The sequence below is a fragment of the Lissotriton helveticus genome, chromosome 5_1 (genome assembly GCF_964261635.1).
Source record: "Lissotriton helveticus chromosome 5_1, aLisHel1.1, whole genome shotgun sequence".
NCBI classification, from domain to species: Eukaryota; Metazoa; Chordata; class Amphibia; order Caudata; family Salamandridae; genus Lissotriton; species Lissotriton helveticus.
In genome coordinates, this window is record NC_136065.1 from 724,188,081 (window position 1) to 724,209,646 (window position 21,566).

Consider the following 21,566-nt stretch of genomic DNA (forward strand, 5'->3'; position numbering starts at 1 on the left):
AGTTCATCTCTGGTTGGGACGGATCAGACACGGACTCGCACGATGCCACCTACCAGCATGCGAGGGAATGGCTGGAAAAAAATCTACAGATCCGGTCTGGTACCCAGGGGTATTCACAAGGTGAGGCATCTGCAATGATGAGTATCAATCTGAAAAATGCTAAAATACCCTCACCTTACAGCCACAAAAAGACATTTGGTTGGTTACATAAGAACGCAAGAATGTACTTACTTTTATGAATGACCAGCTTTTCTAGCTTCCTCTTGGCAGCAGCCCTTTCCACTATTTTCTGGTCGATAGTATTTGCAGTCACAAAGCGATAAACAACAACAGGTTTTGTCTGGCCAATTCTGTGACACCTATCTTGAGCCTGAAGATCACACTGTGGATTCTAAGGAGAAAGATTGTTTTAAGACCGTTAGCTCTATGGGCCTTAGTGTCCATTCTACTTGCTCTGTATGTAAAAAAACAAACAAATCTATATCCCATTTGCAAAACACATTTGTAATGTACCTCAGGACAAATTTCAAAACACCATGTAGGAACAGAATAAAGTCAAGTAACTATACCTACTGTCGTCCGGTAATGGAATGCATGAATTCACAGTCAGACTAAATGCCAAGTTATTTTCTAAAACTTGCATTATTAACTTGCATACTAATTTAGTACAAAACTACTCAGTCAATTTTCGGTATTTTAGAACGATGTTCAAATAAATTCTACAGTCAACTCCTCATGAAGCCCATGCATGGGTGGTGCTCATATGCTGCGCTTTTATATCGTTTGTCTCTTTCGGAGTGGAATAAAACTGCGTGGAGCCGCTCTGTGCCACTTGCCAGCGAGCAGGAGTACTGCTTTGAGTTTCATGATCTAGTCTGGCACCTGGGGATAGTCGCAAGGTGAGGAACCTATGGTTACAAGTATTCATTAGAATGAGACGCTCCTCCACCAGTAGGAATTGTAGCTCACTGAAGTCACTGCAATGAGGAAGGCGACTTTCCACGAGATGAAATTTAGCAAGCAAGAGTGTAATGGCTAACAATCCAGTCGATAAGCAGGGTAAGAAAAACATTCAGGTCGTACGAAGGGACTGTTGGTGTTTTGGATGGATGACTAAGACGTTCCACCAAAGTTTTAACTACAGGAATTCTGAAAATTGATTTGCGGGGTTCATTTTGCAGGTAAGTCGACATACCAGCTAACTGTATTCTAATGGAGGTTGTAACAAGTAGGCAATAATGCTTTGCATAAAGGCCTACAAGTGTTGTTAAGACCAGCAGAGTGGTGAACAAATCTTCCTTTTGGCTGCATAAGAAGCCCTCCTAGTTGGCTTACGAGGCTTTTTAAAGAAAATGGGTGGGGGACGGTAGGAAACCCACCTCTATATAGTGCACCACAATGGGGTACACTGTGTAAAGGGGTCAGAGACCCTTACTGATTTACAGAGGCAAAATTAGATAATGCCAATGCTCTGTTTTGTGGTAGTGTGGGCGAGCAGTTCGGCTTATCAGAGGGTAGAGCTAAGCATTTGTTTTACTCCCAGAGGCGATAAATGGAATACACACTCTAATGAAGTCGAGACCGATTTATAAACAAATAGCAAGTCTTTTTATAGAGTGTAGAGGTCTCAATGGCCTGGAGACCACAGGAGCACAAAGACTTTGAAGATTCCCCGGCCGGCAGGATGGGTGCGGAGCAGATAGGCGACCCAAGCTCGCGGTCAGGGGGCAAACACCTTAGAGGGGCTGGAGCAGGAAGGCTGGGCCACTCAGCAGGTGGGTCCCAGGAATGCTGTAGTCCCTCAACAGGTGCTTAGGCCTAAGGCAATTGGAGTCTGGCTTTGGCTCTTGTAGTCAGTCTTGGGTTAAGGAGAGTGCAGTACCCCAGGGTTGGTGCTGCTTGGCTCCAGAATATCCCAGTGCCTCCAAAGTTGATGAGAAGGCAGAACTGATCCTTCAGAGCTGCAGTGCCTTCTCCTGGGCAGTTGCGGCTGACCCAGGGAGCTACAAGTCAAGAATTCGGACTATGGTTTTGATGTCTGGTATGCAGGGGAGGAGCTCTTCTATTGCAAGGGAGTTCCTAGGCTATTCTGCAAAGTGCTGGATGGTCCCTGGGGTTTGAAGAGGTCTCAGTTGCTCTTTCGTCCTTGGTCTTCCTGTGTTTGTCGAATCTGAAATTCAAGGCTCAGAGGTGCCACCTAAATACTGCATTTAGGGGCTTTAAAGGGTGACTACACCTTCTAAACACTCACCCCACATGGGTGGTGGGCATGACCCTGAAAGGTTATTTTCCACATCTTCAATATGGTGGGAAGTAGCTGGGGGGTCCACATAGCCTGCTATGTACTCTATGGCTTCCCTGTTCTCTTACAATATCCAAGAATTGACATGAATATTGCAAGGGCATATCTACTCCAGCAGATATGTCCTCACAGGGGATTAGTGCACCCTGCCTTCGGGCTAAGGCCTGCTAGAGGGGTTAAAAAAAATAACGGGGAATGGGGTCAAGCACAATTGCACCTATCCTTAGTGCTGCTTTATAAAGATTTTTTAGGTGCCACAGACCGGAGATTCAAAAGCCCCTAAATCTCTTAGGAAAGGGATTGTCTTTCTCACAACTTACAGTACACAATGGTCCAGCACACTAATTGTGATTATAACCTAATATTTCAACAGTGATAACATTTAATGTAAAAGAGTTTTTTTCAAATCAATGAAGATAACTATTCAGTTGAGTTGTTTGCAGTTCATTCTTTATTTTTCTTCAAATAAAAAGACTGTAGCCGTAGCCAATGAGTTTCGTCCTTCACGGACTTCAGGGCAGAAAATGTAGTGATTTTTCGTCTTTATCAAATATTTTAAGTCTCTCCCCCATGGCATCCAACTCTATTTCAGATTGCCTTACGAATTCTCTGTCTTTTAGGGTCGAGACCACGGAGGACGCCACGCCATGGAGCCGGCCCTAATCCACTTTCGAAGAACTACAATTCAGGACTGAATATTTGGTACAGGAGCATCTTTACTACAGCCTCCTTGAATTCAAAAGGCAGAGAATTCGTAAGGCAATCTGAAATAGAGTTGGATGCCATTCGGGAGAGACTTAAAATATTTGATTAAGACCAAAAATCACTACATTTTCTGCCCTGAAGAAGTCCGTGAAGGACGAAACACGTTGGCTACGGCTACAGTCTTTTGATTTGAAGAAAAATAAAGAATGAACTGCAAACAACTCCACTGTATTGTTATCTTCCATTAGAAAAAAACTTACATTAAATGTGATCACTGTTGAAATATTAGGGTATAATCGCAATTAATGTGCTGGACCATTGCGTGCTGCTTTCTGCTATAGGGGTGTCTTACCTATATCCCATGCAGTTTGTGGGCAAGGCTTACAGGGAGGTGTGACATGTCGACTTTAGTTTTGTCTTCACCAAGGCATGTAGCCTGCAATGGCAACATGCATGGCCTTTGTGAGGGGACCCTAGGGTTGCACAATTTGTGCTGCTACCCTTGGGGTCCCTCAGTGCAAATGCTGCAGATTGCTTACCTTGGAATCACCCCCAAGCGTCAGACTAGATCCAGACATTTGTGAGCAGCACCTCTCCGTGCCAGTAGGTGACATTGTTGGGCACCGTATGGTGCCATTTGCGCCAGAAATTAAATTCAAGGTGCTTGTATAGCCACTGCCTGGCACGCTGATGTCAGTTACTTTTTGTGACTTTCCATGCTAGATCATTGAAAAACAATGGGGTAGACCCAGAAAGTCAACAGGACCTGGGTAGTTATATATTTATAGAAAGAGTGGTCCTAGACACAATTTGTTAAACCAGACACAATCAATGTAAGTGTTAATTATTCACACTAAGTAAGGGGTCAGATTTAATCTGAACAAACAAACGGAGATGTATTATTAGCTAATGCTGCTATCAATGCGAAAGACCCAACACAACAGTACCAGAACAATTTATACTGCAGTTTTATTTACATGTTGATAAAAAATTTGCAATAAGAAAATTAGAAAAAGGGGGGTGCTCAAGTGATGAAAAGGAAAGGCTGAAGGCACAGGATTTAGAATAGGTTCAGTGCAAAACAAGGAATTTATTTACATTGCACAAATGTAAAGCCTACCCATACAAAGTATATACACACTATTATACACGGGGACTGGGAAAATGGTACAGGCTTTAGGAATTAAAAGGGGGGCATAACCGTCGACGTTTCGACCCTGGCGCAATACGGGAAAGTTGCGACCTCTGCTACGGGTCTTCTTCAGGACAGGTGGGGGCGGGGAAAGGGGAGCACCACGACAAAGACTGTGGCGGTGTAACAAGGCCAGATCATTTGGGCGATACACCTCTGACTAATAAATTCAATTTGAAGCCACGTGGTCTCCTCCCGGATGTAGGAAACGGGACCTGTCGGACTGAGACTGCAGCTACGAGCCACATTTGCCAAACAATGATTACCTAATTGGAATTAAATATACAGGGACGCGCCAAGGAATATTAGGTCCTTTCCAAACAGGAGCTTGGTTTTCCTCGCCCGCAACTAATTGGTCACTGTTTGACCATATCAGGCACGATTGATATCGCCTGCTTGTTCATATCCATAATCACCATTTTGGCTTCAAATTGAATTTATTAGTCAGAGGTGTATCGCCCAAATGATCTGGCCTTGTTACACCGCCACAGTCTTTGCCGTGGTGCTCCCCTTTCCCCGCCCCCACCTGTCCTGAAGAAGACCCGTAGCAGAGGTCGCAACTTTCCCGTATTGCGCCAGGGTCGAAACGTCGACGGTTATGCCCCCCTTTTAATTCCTAAAGCCTGTACCATTTTCCCAGTCCCCGTGTATAATAGTGTGTATATACTTTGTATGGGTAGGCTTTACATTTGTGCAATGTAAATAAATTCCTTGTTTTGCACTGAACCTATTCTAAATCCTGTGCCTTCAGCCTTTCCTTTTCATCACTTGAGCACCCCCCTTTTTCTAATTTTCTTATTGCAAATTTTTTATCAACATGTAAATAAAACTGCAGTATAAATTGTTCTGGTACTGTTGTGTTGGGTCTTTCGCATTGATAGCAGCATTAGCTAATAATACATCTCCGTTTGTTTGTTCAGATTAAATCTGACCCCTTACTTAGTGTGAATAATTAACACTTACATTGATTGTGTCTGGTTTAACAAATTGTGTCTAGGACCACTCTTTCTATAAATATTTCCATGCTAGAAGCACAAAGTACACTGACCACTGATGTGGAAAACTAGGTTCCTGAAAAGGAAAAAACCCTGTCCCTAGAAATACTATCGCAGAACAGAGGATGGGTGGGTAAGGAATCTGCAGCTAGTCTCTCTACCAGATAAGGCGTTACTGTAGGTAAGTAACTTGTTCATCTCATAGACACTCCCAGCCACAGAGTACTTACCTTAGGATTGATACCCAGGCAATACCTCCACGGAGGTGGGTTTGTGGACCAATTTCACATGAAGCCATGCAACCCCGAAAAGGCAAAGTGCTCATGCCTAAGGACCTGACTGACCAAATAGTTGCGTTTGGTAAACATGTGCAGTGAAGCCCATGTTACTGCCTGCAGATGTCCGGGACCGGACCTCCGTGAGCTAATGCAATTATGGCATCTTTAGCTCTGGTGTAATGAGCACGCAAACCATCACGGGTTTGCTTCATAGCCATTGAGATGGTTCTCTTCTGAACAGCCCATCCTTTCTTAACTTCGACATACCCCACGAAGAGTTGGTCGTCCACCAGTATCTCGTGTGGTGAAGGTAGAATGACAGCACTCTTTAGGTCCAGATGAAGTTGTTCCTCTTCCTTGAAGGGATGTAGCGTAGCGTAAAAAGTAGGCAGTGATAGTTTGGCCTATGTGAAAAGGAGAGACCAATTTCAAAAGAAACGAAGCTCTTGTGCAAAGCACCAGTTTGTCCAGGTAAATATTAAGATCAGAGTTGAGCCGATTAAAGGTCCCACTGAGGCATAGGGGGAGTAAACATGTTGCAAACCTCACAAAAGGAAAATGCTACTTACCAGTATGCATCTGTTCTTGGCATGTAGAGCTGCAGAGTTGTACACTTCGCATTAGATCGCCACCTGGTGTTGGGCTCGGATGATTGCAGGTTGTCGTCTTCTTGGAAGAAGTCTTTGTTAGTCCTGAGATAGGTGACTCCTCCCTTGGACAATACTGCGCATGGGCATTGGCTCCATCCGTAGATTATTTTTCGCCATGATGGGAAATGATGGAGTCAGTAGAAGTAAAGAAAAAGGGAAGTCCATGCGTGAGCATCTAAGTAAGATGAAAACTGGAACGGATACAAGTCCCGGGGAGGCGGGAGGGCGTGTACAACTCTGCAGCTCTACATGCCAAGAATAGATGCATACTGGTAAGTAGCATTTTCCGTTCGCGGCATATGAGCTGCAGATTGTACACTTGGCATCGATTGTGCAGCAGTGTCTCCCCTAGCGGTGGTCGCTTGTATCCGTTGCAGTGGTTTGAAATAGAGTTTTAAGGACAGCTTGGCCTACTGCAGCTTGCTGCTTTGCTTGCACATCAGCACAATAGTGTTTAGTGAAGGTGTGTGGTGTAGACCATGTCGCTTTACATATGTCCTCTAGTGGTTTGTTTCCTAAGAAAGCCATTGAGGCTCCTAATTTGCGAGTGGAGTGCGCTCTAGGAGGAACTGTTAATGTACGTTTAGCTTTAATATAGCATATTTGTATACACTTAACAATCCACCGCGCAATCCCGCCTTTAGAGATGGGGTTGCCTTTGTGCGGAGGAGAGAAAGCGACAAACAGTTGTTTTGTCTTCCGAAAGGATTTAGTTCTATCTATATAGTACAAGAGAGCTCTCTTAACATCTAATGTGTGTAAAGCTCTTTCCGCTACAGAGTCTGGGTTTTGGAAAAACACCGGTAACTCTACGGACTGGTTTAGGTGAAAAGGAGTGATGACTTGGTAGCGGAGCGCATTGCTGCTTAGAGCGTTTTGCGCGCTCGCGTTTTATTTCCCTCTTTTAAAGTGCTTATTCAGCCTAGGGTCCTCTGGGCTGCCTGTTTTTAAATCCCCCCTTACCTGCACCGTAATTTTGTGCCCCCACCGCCGCTTGGCGGGCTTGGTCCCCGGGTTGTTGCCATCTTGCCTGGGCTGGGGAGGTTCTTTCGTCAGCGCGTGACTGCGCATGCTCCTGGGACGGGACGCCTTCTTAAGGCGAGTTCCGACCACTTCACTCTGACGAGGTAGCGGAGCGCATTGCTGCTTAGAGCGTTTTGCGCGCTCGCGTTTTATTTCCCTCTTTTAAAGTGCTTATTCAGCCTAGGGTCCTCTGGGCTGCCTGTTTTTAAATCCCCCCTTACCTGCACCGTAATTTTGTGCCCCCACCGCCGCTTGGCGGGCTTGGTCCCAGGGTTGTTGCCATCTTGCCTGGGCTGGGGAGGTTCTTTCGTCAGCGCGTGACTGCGCATGCTCCTGGGACGGGACGCCTTCTTAACGCTCCTCCCTCAGCGTAGTGGGATCGCGTAGCGGGCGTGTCCTCGCGTGGCCGGAGTCGTGCCAGAGTCCTGCCCGTCTGCGCCCGTCCGCGACAGGACGTGCAGGACGGGGCAGGTCTGTGGACCCCTGTGGTTACTTCCATTAGGCCACAATGCTGTGCTATGATAGAGACAGACTAGTTGCCATCGGTCTGTCAGTGGGGTCCTGCGAGACAACGCGGGTGGACCCTTTAGGTGGCCCTCTCTCTTGCGGTTGTGGGCGGTTCAGTCTTCCCGCTCCCCTGGGAAGGGGGTCTGAGGAGCGAGTCACTGTGGCTGCTGGTTCATCTTCTGTTATTAACATCTGGAATTTGAACGTCAGGTCGCTGGCAAAGCACCATCTGGACATCTCCGACCTGCTATGCCATGATCTGCCAGACATATTCTGCCTGACAGAGACTTGGCTGCAGGATGCCGATACAGCCATTCTCAACTTGGCTTTCCCGCCGGAATACTCGGTATTTACTCTTAACCGAGGCTCTAGAGGCGGAGGGATAGCTCTTGCGGTCAAGTCCTGTTATCCATGTACGTGGCAGGGACAGAGGATTCCCGGCTGAGAAAGTGCAATCTTTAAGGTAGCCATCACGCCCAATTTCACCTTGTCGGGGCTATTGATTTATCGACCCCCCGGGAGTGAGGTAGCCTTTAGAGCTGCTCTACCAGATGCCATCTGTAAGCTGGCTGTTGGGTGCTCTAATTTCTCCATTATTGGGGATATGAATCTGCATTTTGACAATCTTTCTAGCCCGTCGGTGTCTAGTTTTATTGCAGATTTAGAGTCGCTTCAGCTGGCCCAGATGGTCTTACAACCCACTCACATAGGGGGGCATATTCTTGACCCGTTTTTCACCAACGCTGCGGGAACCAGCATTACTAGCCTCACACCGCTGGCATTGACTGATCATTATCTGATACAGATCCAGTGCCCCGTACCTGGTACGCAGCCCAAACCAGTGGTCTGTCCAACACCTAGACGGCGTTGGAACAAACTTAAGCTGGACGAGTTCTACCACCTTTTATCGTCTGACCCACTAGACATAACTGGGGCGGTAGATCAAGGCTATGATGGTTTCTGTAACTGGGTGACTAGGGCTTTAGATTCCCTTATCCCCACAGTTTGGTGTAAATCAGGGGCTAGGAATACCAGCCCATGGTATGACGATGCGCTGCGGGCTCTCAAGACCTCTTGTAGGCGTGCAGAGCGGGTATGGCGCAAAACCTACAACATCCAGGAGAAGATCTTGTACCAAGCCACTGTGAAACTCTACCATCGAGCAGTGTGCAGAACCCGCGCTGCCTTTTATGCCTTACAATTTCGGACTAGTGCCAATCCCTCTAAAGCCATCTTCATGGTGTTGAAAGACCTTACCACCAAAAAGGCGACTGCGATCTTCCAGAGCTCTGTGGAGCACTGTGAAATACTGGCGGATTTCTTTGTGGAAAAGGTGAATGCTATCCATAGGGCTTTTCCGTCGGCCATTCCATCTGCAGATACACCTCTTAAACCCTTGACTGCTGAGGAAATGCACTCTTTTCCGACCTTAACAACTGAAAGCCTTGGCAAATTGGCCTGCCAAGTGAAGTCGGGGTCCCCAGCAGATCCACTTTGTCCGGCTGTGTTCAAAGATCTTGCGGTGCACGACATCTCACCGCTATGCTCTTTGATCAACAAGTCGCTTACATCCGGCGCAGTTCCACTTAAGTGGAAACAGGCCATGGTCCGGCCTATTCTCAAAAAACCAAGCCTGGACGGGAGTAAGCCCGAAAATTACCGGCCAATTTCACTTCTGCCGTGGCCCGCCAAGGTGACTGAGGCGCATGTAAACGCGGTCCTCTCGGAACATCTCTACCAAGCCGATATCCTCGATACGACGCAGAATGGGTTTCGAGCAGGTCACAGCACGGAGACGGCTCTGCTGTATATGGTGGAGCACTTGCGCTCCGTGCTTGATGCGGGCCAAACGGCGGCGCTGGTGCTATTAGATCTGAGCGCCGCCTTTGACACCGTATCACACCCTATCCTTCTGCGTCGGTTAGAGGAGGCTGGTGTCACTGGTACCGCTCTCCAATGGTTCCGGTCCTTCTTAGCTAATCGGACCTTTAGCGTGACCGTCCCTCCATACCAGTCCAAACCCCATCTGCTGGATCTGGGGGTCCCACAAGGCTCCTCGCTGAGTCCTACGTTGTTTAATCTATACGTAAGGCCACTGGCTGAGGTTGTCCGACAATGGGGTATGACTATGGTGTCATACGCCGATGACACCCAGCTAGCGGTCACGATCAGCGGGGATGCTGATGTGGATGCACCCAGATTCCAACAAGGACTGCGAGCGGTCGCTGGCTGGATGACGTCCAACTGTCTCCAGCTGAACGCTAGCAAGACCGAGGTCATGATTTTTGGGAAACAACCGGAACTTTGGGGAGGGAGATGGTGGCCTGGGGATCTGGGTCCTACACCTCTTCCTGTCTCCGAGCTTAAAAACCTCGGAGTATGGTTGGACCCTTCCCTTACGTTTGTATGTCACACCAAACGTACGGCAGCCTGTTGCTTTGGCATTCTACGGGGACTACGTCCAGTGCTCAAGTTTTTTGATGCCACCACCCGGCAACTTGTGATCCAAGCCACTGTTATTTCCAGGCTGGACTACGCGAGCTCCCTATTCGCTGCCTTAAACCAAGCTGAAATCGGTCGTTTACAGCGGATTCAGAATGCCGCTGCGAGAGCGGTGGTAGGACTACCTAGATCTTGTCCTACCTCCAGTACCTTGCGAACGCTGCATTGGCTCCCGGTGGCTCAGCGGATTCAGTTTAAGGTCCTCTGTGTCGCCTACAAAATACTCAAGGGATCTCCAGCGGTGATTTTGTCCAAACTTCTGGCTCACTACACTCCGGCGCGAGCACTAAGATCTGCTGACTTAGAACTAGCTGTTGTCCCCCGCTTTAAGCGCAGCAGAGCCGGTGGACGTTCCTTTCAAGTCCGCGCAGCTATGCTGTGGAACTCCCTTCCCCCGGCGATTCGCGCCCATAGGGACTTGCTCTCATTCAGACGTGCGGTGAAAACTTTCCTGTTCCCTTAGCTTCACCCTATTGTGTTTTTATTTCGTTGTGTTATGCTGCTACCTTGTCGCGGCGCCAGGACGCTCCTTCGCTGGAGCAGCTGTGCGCCTAATAAAAGTGCATAACATAACATAACTTTTGGAAGAAAGTTTGGATTAGATCCAAGAACCACTTTGTTAGGATGTATTTGAAAAAATGGTTCTTGTATAGTGAAAGCTTGTATCTCACTTACTCTTCTGAGAGGTAATGGCAACGAGGAAAGCAATTTTCCATGTTAGGAACTGCAGTTCACATTTATGTAGAGGCTCGAAAGGGGGTCCCATGAGTCTTGTAAGGACAATATTGAAGTTCCACACAGGGGAAGGTGGTAACCTGGGTGGGATTATTCTTTTTAATCCTTCCATAAACGCTTTAATTGCAGGAACTCTGAAGCGAGACAGATGTTGCCTGTTTTGTAAATAGGCTGCAATTGCTGCAAGGTGCAGGCATATGGAAGAGTATGCCAAATTAGACCTTTGTAGATGTAAAAGGTAACAAATGATATTTTGGACGGAAGCCTCCAGGGGATCAATTTGATTATTTTTGCAATATATTGCGAATCTTTTCCATTTAGCGTCGTAACACGCTCTGGTAGTGGGTTTCCTAGCCTCTTTAATAATGTTCATACAGTCTGGTGGTAGGTTTAGATAACCAAACTAAGACTTCAGGAGCCAGATCGCCAAATTCAGTTGGTTCGGGTCTGGGTGTCTGATTTCTCCATGGTTCTGTGTTAACAGGGATGGAGTTAGTCGTACCTTTTGGTGGCGAACTAGAGATAGTTCTAACAGTGTGGTGAACGATGGTTGTCGTGCCCATGTGGGAGCCACCAGGATCAGTTTGAGAGACTGTTGTCTGAGCTTACGCACCACTAATGGAATCAGTGGGAGAGGCGGAAAAGCGTACGCAAATCTGCCTGACCAGTTCATCCATATCGCATTGCCTTCGGACAGTGGGTGTGGAAACCTGGCGGCGAAGGCTGGGCATTTTGCATTTTCATGGGTGGCAAACAGATCTATGTGTGGATGACCCCACCTTTGGAAGAATGGCTGAAGAACTTGTGGATGCAGTTCCCATTCGTGAATCTGTTGTGACTGTCGACTTCGCAGATCTGCTATCCGATTGTGAACCCCTGGAAGGTGTTCCGCTAACAGATGTATGTTTTGAGGAATGGCCCATCTCCAAATGTTCTGTGCGAGCTGGGACAGTTGCAGAAAGTGTGTCCCCCCCTGTTTTTGTATATAGTACATGGCTGTCATATTGTCCGTCCGGATTAGGACAGCTTTGTTTTGTACGTGAAGTTGAAAAGTCTTGAGTGCTAAGAATATTGCTAGCAGCTCTAGATGGTTGCTATGGTACAGTTTTTGTTGATTGTTCCATTGACCAGGAGTTGTGTGATGTAAGAGATGGGCTCCCCATCCTGTGAGGGATGTGTTGTGAGCACTACTTGTGGAACAGGCTCGAGGAACGGCCGCCCTTTTGACAAGTTTTTGGTGTTCCACCACTGCAGAGAGCGATGTGTGCGGCTGTCCACCAACACCAGGTCTGTTAGTTGACCTTGAGCTTGGTTCCACTGTTGTGCTAAGCACTCCAGTAATGGGCGCATTTGCAATCTTGCGTGTGGTACTAAGAAGATGCAAGATGCCATCATGCCTATTAGCCTCATGAACACCCTGGCTTGCAGAGACTGTTGGTGTTGAAAGGCGGTGACTAAGGCTTGAATGCTCTGTATCCTGGCTGGACTGGGATATGCTAGGGCTGTAGACGTGTCTATTGTAGCTCCTAGATACTGGTGGACGTACGAAGGCTGAAGGTGCGACTTGGTGTAGTTTATCGTAAACCCTAAGTTGTGCAACGTTTGAATTGTCTGATGTGTGTGTTGAACACACTGATAGAATGACTTGGCTTTTATGAGCCAATCGTCTAGATAAGGGAAGACATGTATTTTTTGTCTCCTGAGATGTGCTGCTACCACTGCTAGGCACTTTGTGAATACTCACGGTGCTGTTGTCACTCCGAATGGAAGAACTTTGAACTGAAAGGGTTGTCCTTCTAGTACAAACCTTAGATACTTTCTGTGAGCAGGATGTATAGGGATATGGAAGTAGGCGTCCTTTAGATCTAGTGTTGTAAGGAAATCGACTTGTTGCAGCAGTGGAAGCACTTGTAGAGTGATCATATGAAAATGATCTGATTGTATGTAATGGTTGAGGGGCCGGAGGTCGAGAATGGGCCTTAGTGTCCCGTCCTTCTTGGGAATTAGAAAGTACAGCGAATAAACCCCTATTCCTTGTTCTTGTAAAGGAACTATTTGAATAGCGTCTTTTTGTAGAAGTGATAGAACTTCTTGGTGGAGCAGAGTTTGATAGTCTGTAGACATTAGACGCTGCCTGGGAGGTATGTGTGGAGAGGTTCCTGTAAGTTCTAGGCAGTAGCCATGTTGGATAACCTGTCTTACCCACTTGTCTGTTGTAATGGAGTTCCAGACAGGCAGGAACTGTGTTAGTCTGCCCGCTACAGGAGTGGAATGCTGTGGGGGGAGCGGAGGGAAGTCGTTGTTTAGTGGCGGAAGAGGTTCGATTGTTGTTACCGGGACCTGTTCCTTTAGTATTATTGCCTCTCTATCCTCCTCTATAATATCCCTTGTTAGAGGAGGTTTGTGACTTGAAAGATGTGGTATTGTCTGCTCCAGTTTGTTTGGAGCCTCCTCTGTAGAAGGAGCGACGAAAGGAGCTTCTAGCTGGTGTGGACTGTAAAGCCCCTAAAGACTTGGCAGTGCGTGTCTTTTTTCATTTTTTCTAGTGTAGTGTCTACTTCTGGGCCAAATAATTGGTTCTGATTAAATGGCTGGTTTAAGATGGTGGTTTGCACTTCTTGTTTAAACCCTGAAATGCGTAACCACGCATGTCTTTTAAGTATGACACTGGTATTTACAGCTCTAGATGCTGTGTCTGCGACATCTAGTGCGCATTTTATTGAAGCATTGGATATTAACTTGCCTTCTTGTATGAGGTCAGTAGCTTGATCTTTATACTGATCTGGTAGGTGCTCAAATTGATCATAATGAGCCCTATTGTAACGAGAGAGGAGGGCTTGTGTATTTGCTATGCGCCATATGTTTGAAGTCAGCTATTTTTTTACCTGACGCATCAATTACTTTGGATTCCTTGTCAGGTGGGGGTGCTTCGCCAGAAGTTTGAGAGTTAGCCCTCTTCCTAGCATTGGACAACTAATGAGTCTAGTGGTAGGTGTCCTTTAATATAGACTGGATCTGAGGGTTCAATATTCTAGTGCGTACAAGGTCTTTAAATACCTCTGGAGCATGTTTGATTACCCCTTTAATCATAGGAAGAATTTGAGCAGACCGCTGGGACTGCTCAAAGGTATCTAAGAGAAAATCTTCCTCAATGTCACCTGAATGCATGCGGACTCCATAGTATACAGCAGCTCTGTTTAACAGATGACCAAAACCAATGGTATCCTCTGGAAGGGAAGGTTTTGATGGGTATGATTGTGGCTCAGGAATGTCAGGCACGTTTTGGGGGTTTGTAAAGTCCCATATAGGCACATTTTTAGTGTTTGGAAAGTTCCACACACCCTCCTCTACAGGATATGAACCAGGTTCTTCTATGTCTTCCCCTCCACCCAAATCATATTCATCAGCATTGTGTTGAGGCGAATGTGATAATGGAGAATGGACAGGAGAGATTTGAGGTGATATGTGAGGAGAACTAGGAGAAGAGGGGGTATAGGAGAGGAAGGGTGCATAGGAGAGGTTGCACATTCCTTTTTCTTGGCAGGAACCACCAGTGTGGGTGGTGTATCTGCTGGTCTCTTCTTGAGAGGCGTAGCGCCTACATGACCTGTGTTTGGGTCAATGTATATCTTCTTTTGTAGAGGATCTGGTCGAAAAAGTTCTTCCTCCTGTACAACCTTCTTGGGCATCGATTTTTTCGGTGCCGGCGGAGGTGGTTTGGTTTCTTTAGCCTTGGGAGGTGTTCTAACATCCCGTGGCGTAGTTTTCGGTGCCGAAGGTGTCGTTTTCAGCTTTGTAGGCATGTTCCAGGATTTGGGCACCTCGGAATCATGCTTTGTGGTTTTTGGCACCAAAGGTGTAGAAGTGGACGGCTTCGGAGCCGGTGCCTCTTTCGGTTTCGGCACTGTAACAATGTTCTATTTTGGTGTCAAAACTATTTTTGTTTTCGGAGCCGAAGGGTGTTTAGGCTTCGGTGCTGAGGCATCTTTATTTTTCGGTGCTGATGGAAGAGGCTTGCTCGGTGTCGAGGCACTGGAAGGCGTAGTTAATTTCTTCCGAGCCGAGCTCGAAGGCGGGGCTTTCGAAGTAGGTGTTCGGTCTCGACTGGGCCCCTTGGGCGGGTGCTGACCTTTGCCTTCTGTTTGGGCAGTGTATGTGGTGCAGGGGCAGTAGTACTCACGCGCTGACCTGATGGAATGGAGTCATCTGACTCAGATATGATCTGGAGATCAGGTGAGTCTTCAGGAACTAGCAGAACCTCGTTGTCGAAGATATCTTCCGGTGCTGGAGCTTATCTCTTCATCTCGTATCGACGGGCCCTCCGATCCCAGATAGTTTTCTTCAATCAGAAGGATGCACAAGCTGTGCAGGTCGACTCGTCGTGTTCCGGCGATAGATAGAGGTTGCAGACCTCGTGGTGGTCACTATGTGGAAACTTTGCTTGACATACCGGGCATCTTTTGAACAGAGTTCTTTCCATGTGGTGTAGGCCACACGGCATTGATAGGCCTAAACGGCCCACTTCGATGACCGGAATGGAAATGATGGCGTCGAAAAGTCTTGTGGTCGATGTCGAAGGTAGTTTGTAAAAGTTTGAGGAAGTTCTGCGCTTCGAAATTGCAGAAAATTAGTTTTCAGCCGGAGCGGAGAAACTTTCATCCGAACCCAGTGGCGGAAAAAAACAATGAGGATGGAGCCGATGCCCATGCCCAGTATTGTCCAAGGGAGGAGTCACCTATCTCGGGACTACAAAGACTTCTTCCAAGAAGACAACAACAACCGGCAATCATCCGAGCCCAACACCAGGTGGCGATCTAATGCTAAGTGTACAATCTGCAGCTCATATGCCTCGAACACCTATGTACAATAGGTGGTTGGAAAAGGGAAGGTTGGTCAGGCAACAGACTGCAGGAATATATCACTCAACAGTGCGCAGAGGCTTGCTGGGCAAGGGAAAGAATGAACAGGAAACCTGAGAAAGGTAAGCAAAAAGTAGATCTGTGTCTTTCTGTACACCATGCCACATATTTTGCCAAACGGCAGGCGTACACCGCCTTGGTAGCAGGATGCCTGGCTGCCATGATATCTTACAGACGTAGGGATGAAGGTCGAAAGCTGTCAACTCTCACTGTTCAATCTGCACACAAGAACATTGACTGGTTCGGATGGCGAACCCTCCCCTGCTGCCTTGACACAAGATCCTCCTGAAGGGGCAGCCTTATTGGACAACAGATAGCCATGCTCAACATCTCAGGATACCGGACTCTCCGAGCCAAATCCTGCCTCACAAGGATGACTTGTGCCCAATCATTCCTGATCTTTAGAACTCTGGGCAGGAGAGGTATGGGAGGAAAGGGGTACAGGAGTGAGCAAAAGCTGCATTGGAAACTCCAGTGCACAGAATGGCTGACATTGCGTATTCTCAGCAGAGGCAAGCTGATATAATCAAGGCTCTCCTTACTGTTGAAAGAGCCCTTGTGCCACCTTCAAATGGGGACACCACTCGTAATCAACTAGGCATTGACTGCTAAGTTCGTCCACCCTGCAGAGAACTGGTAAGGTGTTGAACCCCCAGGGTTTTTCCCTGCTGTTCCAGCCATGTCCAGATGTACATGGTTCTCTTGACACAGGGTCAATGACCTTACATTGCCCTGCTTGTTGAATCACATGACATAAGTGTTGTCCATGAACACTTGCACTGGCCTTCCCTGGATGGAGAGTAGAAAGGCTTTCAATGCCAATTGGATCACTCAAAGCTTCAATAGGTTGATGGAGTCCCGATTCCACAGGAGGTCACAGTCCTCTGATCTCCACCTCTCCCAGATCACTGCCCCATCATAGGAGTGACGCATCCGTCACTACTGTCAGATTTGGTTGGAGAAGACAGGGGTCTACCACTGACTCAATCACGGTTCGTAATCCACTACTGCAGGTCTTTTGCAGTTCCATCCGAGATCTGGACCATGTCTCAAAATCTTTTCTGATGCTGCGCCCACTTGAACTTCAGGTACCACTGCAGAGCCTGTATATGTCAACGGGCATGTGAGGCAAGCAGGATCCAGGAGGCCATAAGGCAAAGAAGCCTGTGTCGTCCTCACTGAAATCCAGGATAGAGGCTGAATCAGTATCACAGCCTGAATTGCCTGAACTCGCTCTTCTGGAGGATGTAAGAAAGTGCCCTCTTTTTGCATGGTTGCCCCCACATTCTGCTAAACTGCTAATGTACTTTGAGTGTGCCCTGAGCTCCTGCCAATCAGGTGCCCAAGACTAATGTTTTGTGCAACCCTTAGAGAGAACACACACACACACCCACCCACACACACACACACCCCTTTTTGCAGGCTCAGAACAAAGTAAAGAGTCCACATGGCACTCATCCCTGTGTGCCATGCCTACAACCCACTGCCCTGGCATAGATCAGGCACTCCTCTAGCCGGGTGCACTATACCAGTGATGAGGGTACAGGTGCATGAGTCCTGTACCCCTACAGTGTCTAAGCCAATTCTTAGACATTGTAAGTGCAGTTATATCATTAAGAGTATATGGTGCTTGGAGTTTGTCATTGTGAACTCCACAGTAGCATAATGGCTTTACTGAAAACTGGGAAGTTTGGTATCAAACTTCTCAGCACATTAAACCGACACCGATGCCAGTGTGGGATTTAATGAAAAATGCACACAGAGGGCATCCTGGAGAGGCCCCCTGAAAAATGAACTAACACCAGCGTCCAGGCTGAGTGGCTGCTCCCCAGCTGCCACCACCAGACATGTTTCTGGACCCCTGGGTTGAGAGTCTGCTGCTCTCGCGGTCTGAAACAATGCACATCATGGGACCAGATACCAAGCCTCCTCCCCCTAGATAGGCATGGTGCAAGAAGGGGAAGCTTCAAAGGCTTCCCCAGGCCTTTTGCTGCTTCCAGCAACTGGTCCCCACCGATTCAGACCCCCACTTTGGGCGGGAGAATTGGCAAGAAAACCAAGTGAGGAAGGGAGGTGCGCCCACCTTTGCCGACCCCACCCCTCAGGTGAGGAAGGCGAGGTGAAGCACAACTCTCAGCCCCCTGCCATCTTGCAGATGGGGGACCCAGCCTACCAGAGTGAGGCATATGCACCCCTCCCACTGGAGGGTGTCATAATAGTGGGTGTACCCACCCCAAGGAAGGGACCCATTGGTCCCAGCCTTTTACTTACCTGTAACGCCCCTAAATTTAGTGGCACCCCTGAATCTTGCCTCCTCAGACAAGAATCGACTGAAGTAAAGGACAGAAGAAGCTGTGCCAAATCTAAGAGTAGGACACCTGTTCTAACCCCAGAAACTCCGCCCCAAAGACTGAATACTTACTGGTAACCGTTAACTTCATTTCTCTCTATAGGAATACATAGAACATTTTTCAAAGAAAAATAGTCAAAGTGTGGAGTTGATTTTTATGGAAACCTGAAAAACTACAATTGTGCAAAACCGATTTTACTTACCTTTTCTCTAGGAAATGTCCCAGTGTGATATCTAGGCATATCACACGGAGTAGAAAAAGTAACTTAAAAACTGAAAACTAAAAAGTAAACTGAATAATAATGATATTATATATAAATGGTTAACACTACCCTCTTATAAGCCTTACTGCTCGCCCACACTACCACAAATCGAGTGTAAGGTGCTATCTACTTTTACCTCTGCATACCTATGGAGTTCCACTGGACTGTGCACACTACCTCATTTTGGTATAGTATATACACAGAGCCAGCTCCCTACAGAGGATAGGTCCGAAACTGCACTGTGTCCAGAACAGCTCCGATGAAAGGGAGCGTCTGAGAAGGAGTCAAGTGTCACTTTAACAAGTTGAAAGGGATAACCAGTGAATGCAGCAGGTCCACCGTAGTCTGGTGGGGGGATATGACAGCCTGGGGTGCGCCCGCCTTCAACAGCAAGTCGTTGAGATAGTGGTAGACTGGCACCCCTGATCTGCACAGATAGTCTGCAACCACAGCCATCTGCTTGTTGAACACCCGAGGGAAGCCGGTGAGGCCAAAGAAGAGCATGGCAAACAAAGTGCTCATCGCCCACCATGAACAACAGGCAACATCTGTGTATAGGCATAATGGGAATGTGGAAATGTGTCCTTCAAGTCCAACGCTACCATCCAGTCTCCCAGATCCAGGGCAGGCAGAATCTGAGCAAGAGTGAGCATTTCTCCTCCTTGAGGAAGAAATTGATAGAGTGCAGGCTGAGGATAATAAAGGTTAGTCTCCACCGTTCTTGGGCACCAGAAAGTAACAGGAATAGCAACCATAACCTACTTCTGCAGTTGGCACTCTATGGCTTTATTTATTTATGTATTTTTAGTGGCATTTAGTTTTCTATAAAAAGTACATTGTAACACAATAAGTCAATGTATATTACTCTGTTCCAGTTGCATCAGTCAATCTAAGCTGACTACATCCATTTGTTTTCATCATCCTATATATTATAAGAATAGTACAATAATACCTCTAAACTGTGTATTGCTTCCTAAGTTACCTGCCAATAAGTTGTATAACCACTAAACATTAACACCCCCCCCTTCCCATCCAGTCCTTCAGATCAATAATTTTCCTAACTTTGTGATCACCTATGAACAAGTTACTGACCTTAGGTAACGATATATCTGTAAGAAACATAGGTTAGTTATAGATTCCTTACCTTATAATTACCGCCAGGCGTCAGACTGGATCCCGAAAGTTTTTTCGTCAGCAGTACCTCTGTGCATCGGAAGGTGGTGTCGGTCAGCTCTGCGTTCGTCATTGGCGTCTTGGTCGCCGGGATGACGTCACTGTAGCTACTTAGATGCCGCCCTCACGCGCGGACTTTCCGCGCCAGAAACGCAGAGCCATGCAAGACACTGACCACTGGTGCACAAAACTAGGGCCCTGAAAGGATGCCCTTAACCCTAGAAATAAGTGCGCAAAACAGGGAGGAAGGGTGGGGCGGTAAGGAATCTATAACTAACCTATGTTTCTTACAGATATATCGGTTCTGAAGGTAAGTAACTTGTTCATCTAAAACAGTTATAGATTCCTTACCTTAGAAAAGATACCCCAGCAATACCAACCCCCGGTAGTGGGTCTGCGAATCAAGTTCACACCAGAAAGTCCTGGAGAACAGAACGGCCAAAGAAGCAGCCTCTCCGGACTTGGCTGTCGAGGCAGTAGTGTCTCAAACGTGTGCAGCTATGCCCACGTAGCTGCCTGACAGATGCCATTCAGAGGGACTCCCTGTCCCAAAGCAGTAGTGGGTGCCGTCGCCCTGGTGGAGTGGGCGCGCAGTCCCACTGGAGGCACCTTTTTTGCTGGAGAATAGCAGGCTTTGATAAACAAAACAACCTATCTGGAGATAGTGTGCTTCTGTACGGCCTGACGTTCCTGGCGTCCACGTAGCCAACAAAGAGCTGGCCATCCACCGGTAACTGTTTGGTGCAATCCAGATAAAAGGAAAGCGCCTGTTTTGGGTCCAGACGGTGGAGCCTCTTCCTCTTTGTGAAAACTTTATTTAGTATTTTCCTGACATACAATGCATTGCAAAATCCACTTTTCTTTCTGTCACAAACACCTTACATATTTGACACAAGAGCCTCTCCCTCTTACGAAGGATGCGGAGGTGGAAAGAAGGTGGGCAAAGTGATGGTTTGCCCAATGTGAAAGGTGACAACCTTGGGAAGGAAGGATGGACGGGTCCTGAGGACGACCTTGTCCGAATGGACAGACAGAAAAGGAGGCTTGGATGAAAGAGCCTGGAGCGCACTCACTCGTCTGGCAGATGTGATGGCCAACAGGAATGCAGTCTTAAGAGTTAAGAGTCTTAAGGGACAGTCGTGAAGCGGCTCAAAGAGAGCGCACATTAAATATGTGAAGACCAGATTCAGGTCCCACTGAGGCATAACGAAAGGAATAGGAGGAAAGATGAGTTATTCCTTTTAAAAACTGATTTACAGCCAGGGACTTGAACAGACGGCAGACCAGGAAGCCGAAGAAAGGCAGAAATGGCTGAAAGATAGACCTGAAGAGTGCACAGAGCAAAGCACTGCTGGGCCCAAACAAGGAGTAACAAGAGAACCTCAGAAAGAGGGGCAGAAAGGTGATCCACAGCCTTTGCTGTGCACCATGCCACAAATCTGTTCCACCGGCAGGCATATACAGTCTTAGTGGAGGGCTGCTTGGCTGCCAAGATTACATCACAAACTTCGGGAGGCAAGTCAAATGACGTCAACGGCCGCCGCTTGATCTCCTTGCAAGGAGGTGGAGGCTGGAAGGGTTCGGGTGGAGGACCGTCCCCTGCTGCTGCGACAGAAGAACCTCAAAGAAGAGGCAGTCTGGTCGGAGGATCGATGGCCATGTTGAGCAGCTCGGGATACTAGACTCTTTGTGCCCAATCTGGACCCGCAAGAATTACTTGGGCCTGGTTGCACCTGATCTTCAGCACTCTGGGCAGACCGCAACTCCACTCACGACAAAAAGAGTTGCCTAACGAATGCCACTTTGGAAATTCCAACACGCAGAATTGAGGACATTGCGCCTTCTGTTCGGTGGCGAATAGATCTAACCAAGGTTCTCCCACTGCTGAAAGAGACCTTGCACCAACTCCGTGTGAAGACGCCATTCGTGATCCATCATGCACCTGTGGCTGAGTTAATCCGCCCTGGCATTC

The 21,566-nt window shown here is 47.5% G+C and overlaps 1 protein-coding gene across 1 annotated transcript in view; it reads right to left on the reverse strand.

Annotated features, from left to right (window-relative positions):
- LOC144754873 (lymphoid-specific helicase-like) overlaps window positions 1-21,566 on the reverse strand; it is a 544,631-nt gene that overhangs the window by 92,839 nt on the left and 430,226 nt on the right. Inside the window, exon 19 of the mRNA XM_078643187.1 lies at window positions 232-391. Coding sequence (XP_078499313.1) covers window positions 232-391 — 160 coding nt within the window. The remainder of the gene's footprint in view (window positions 1-231; window positions 392-21,566) is intronic.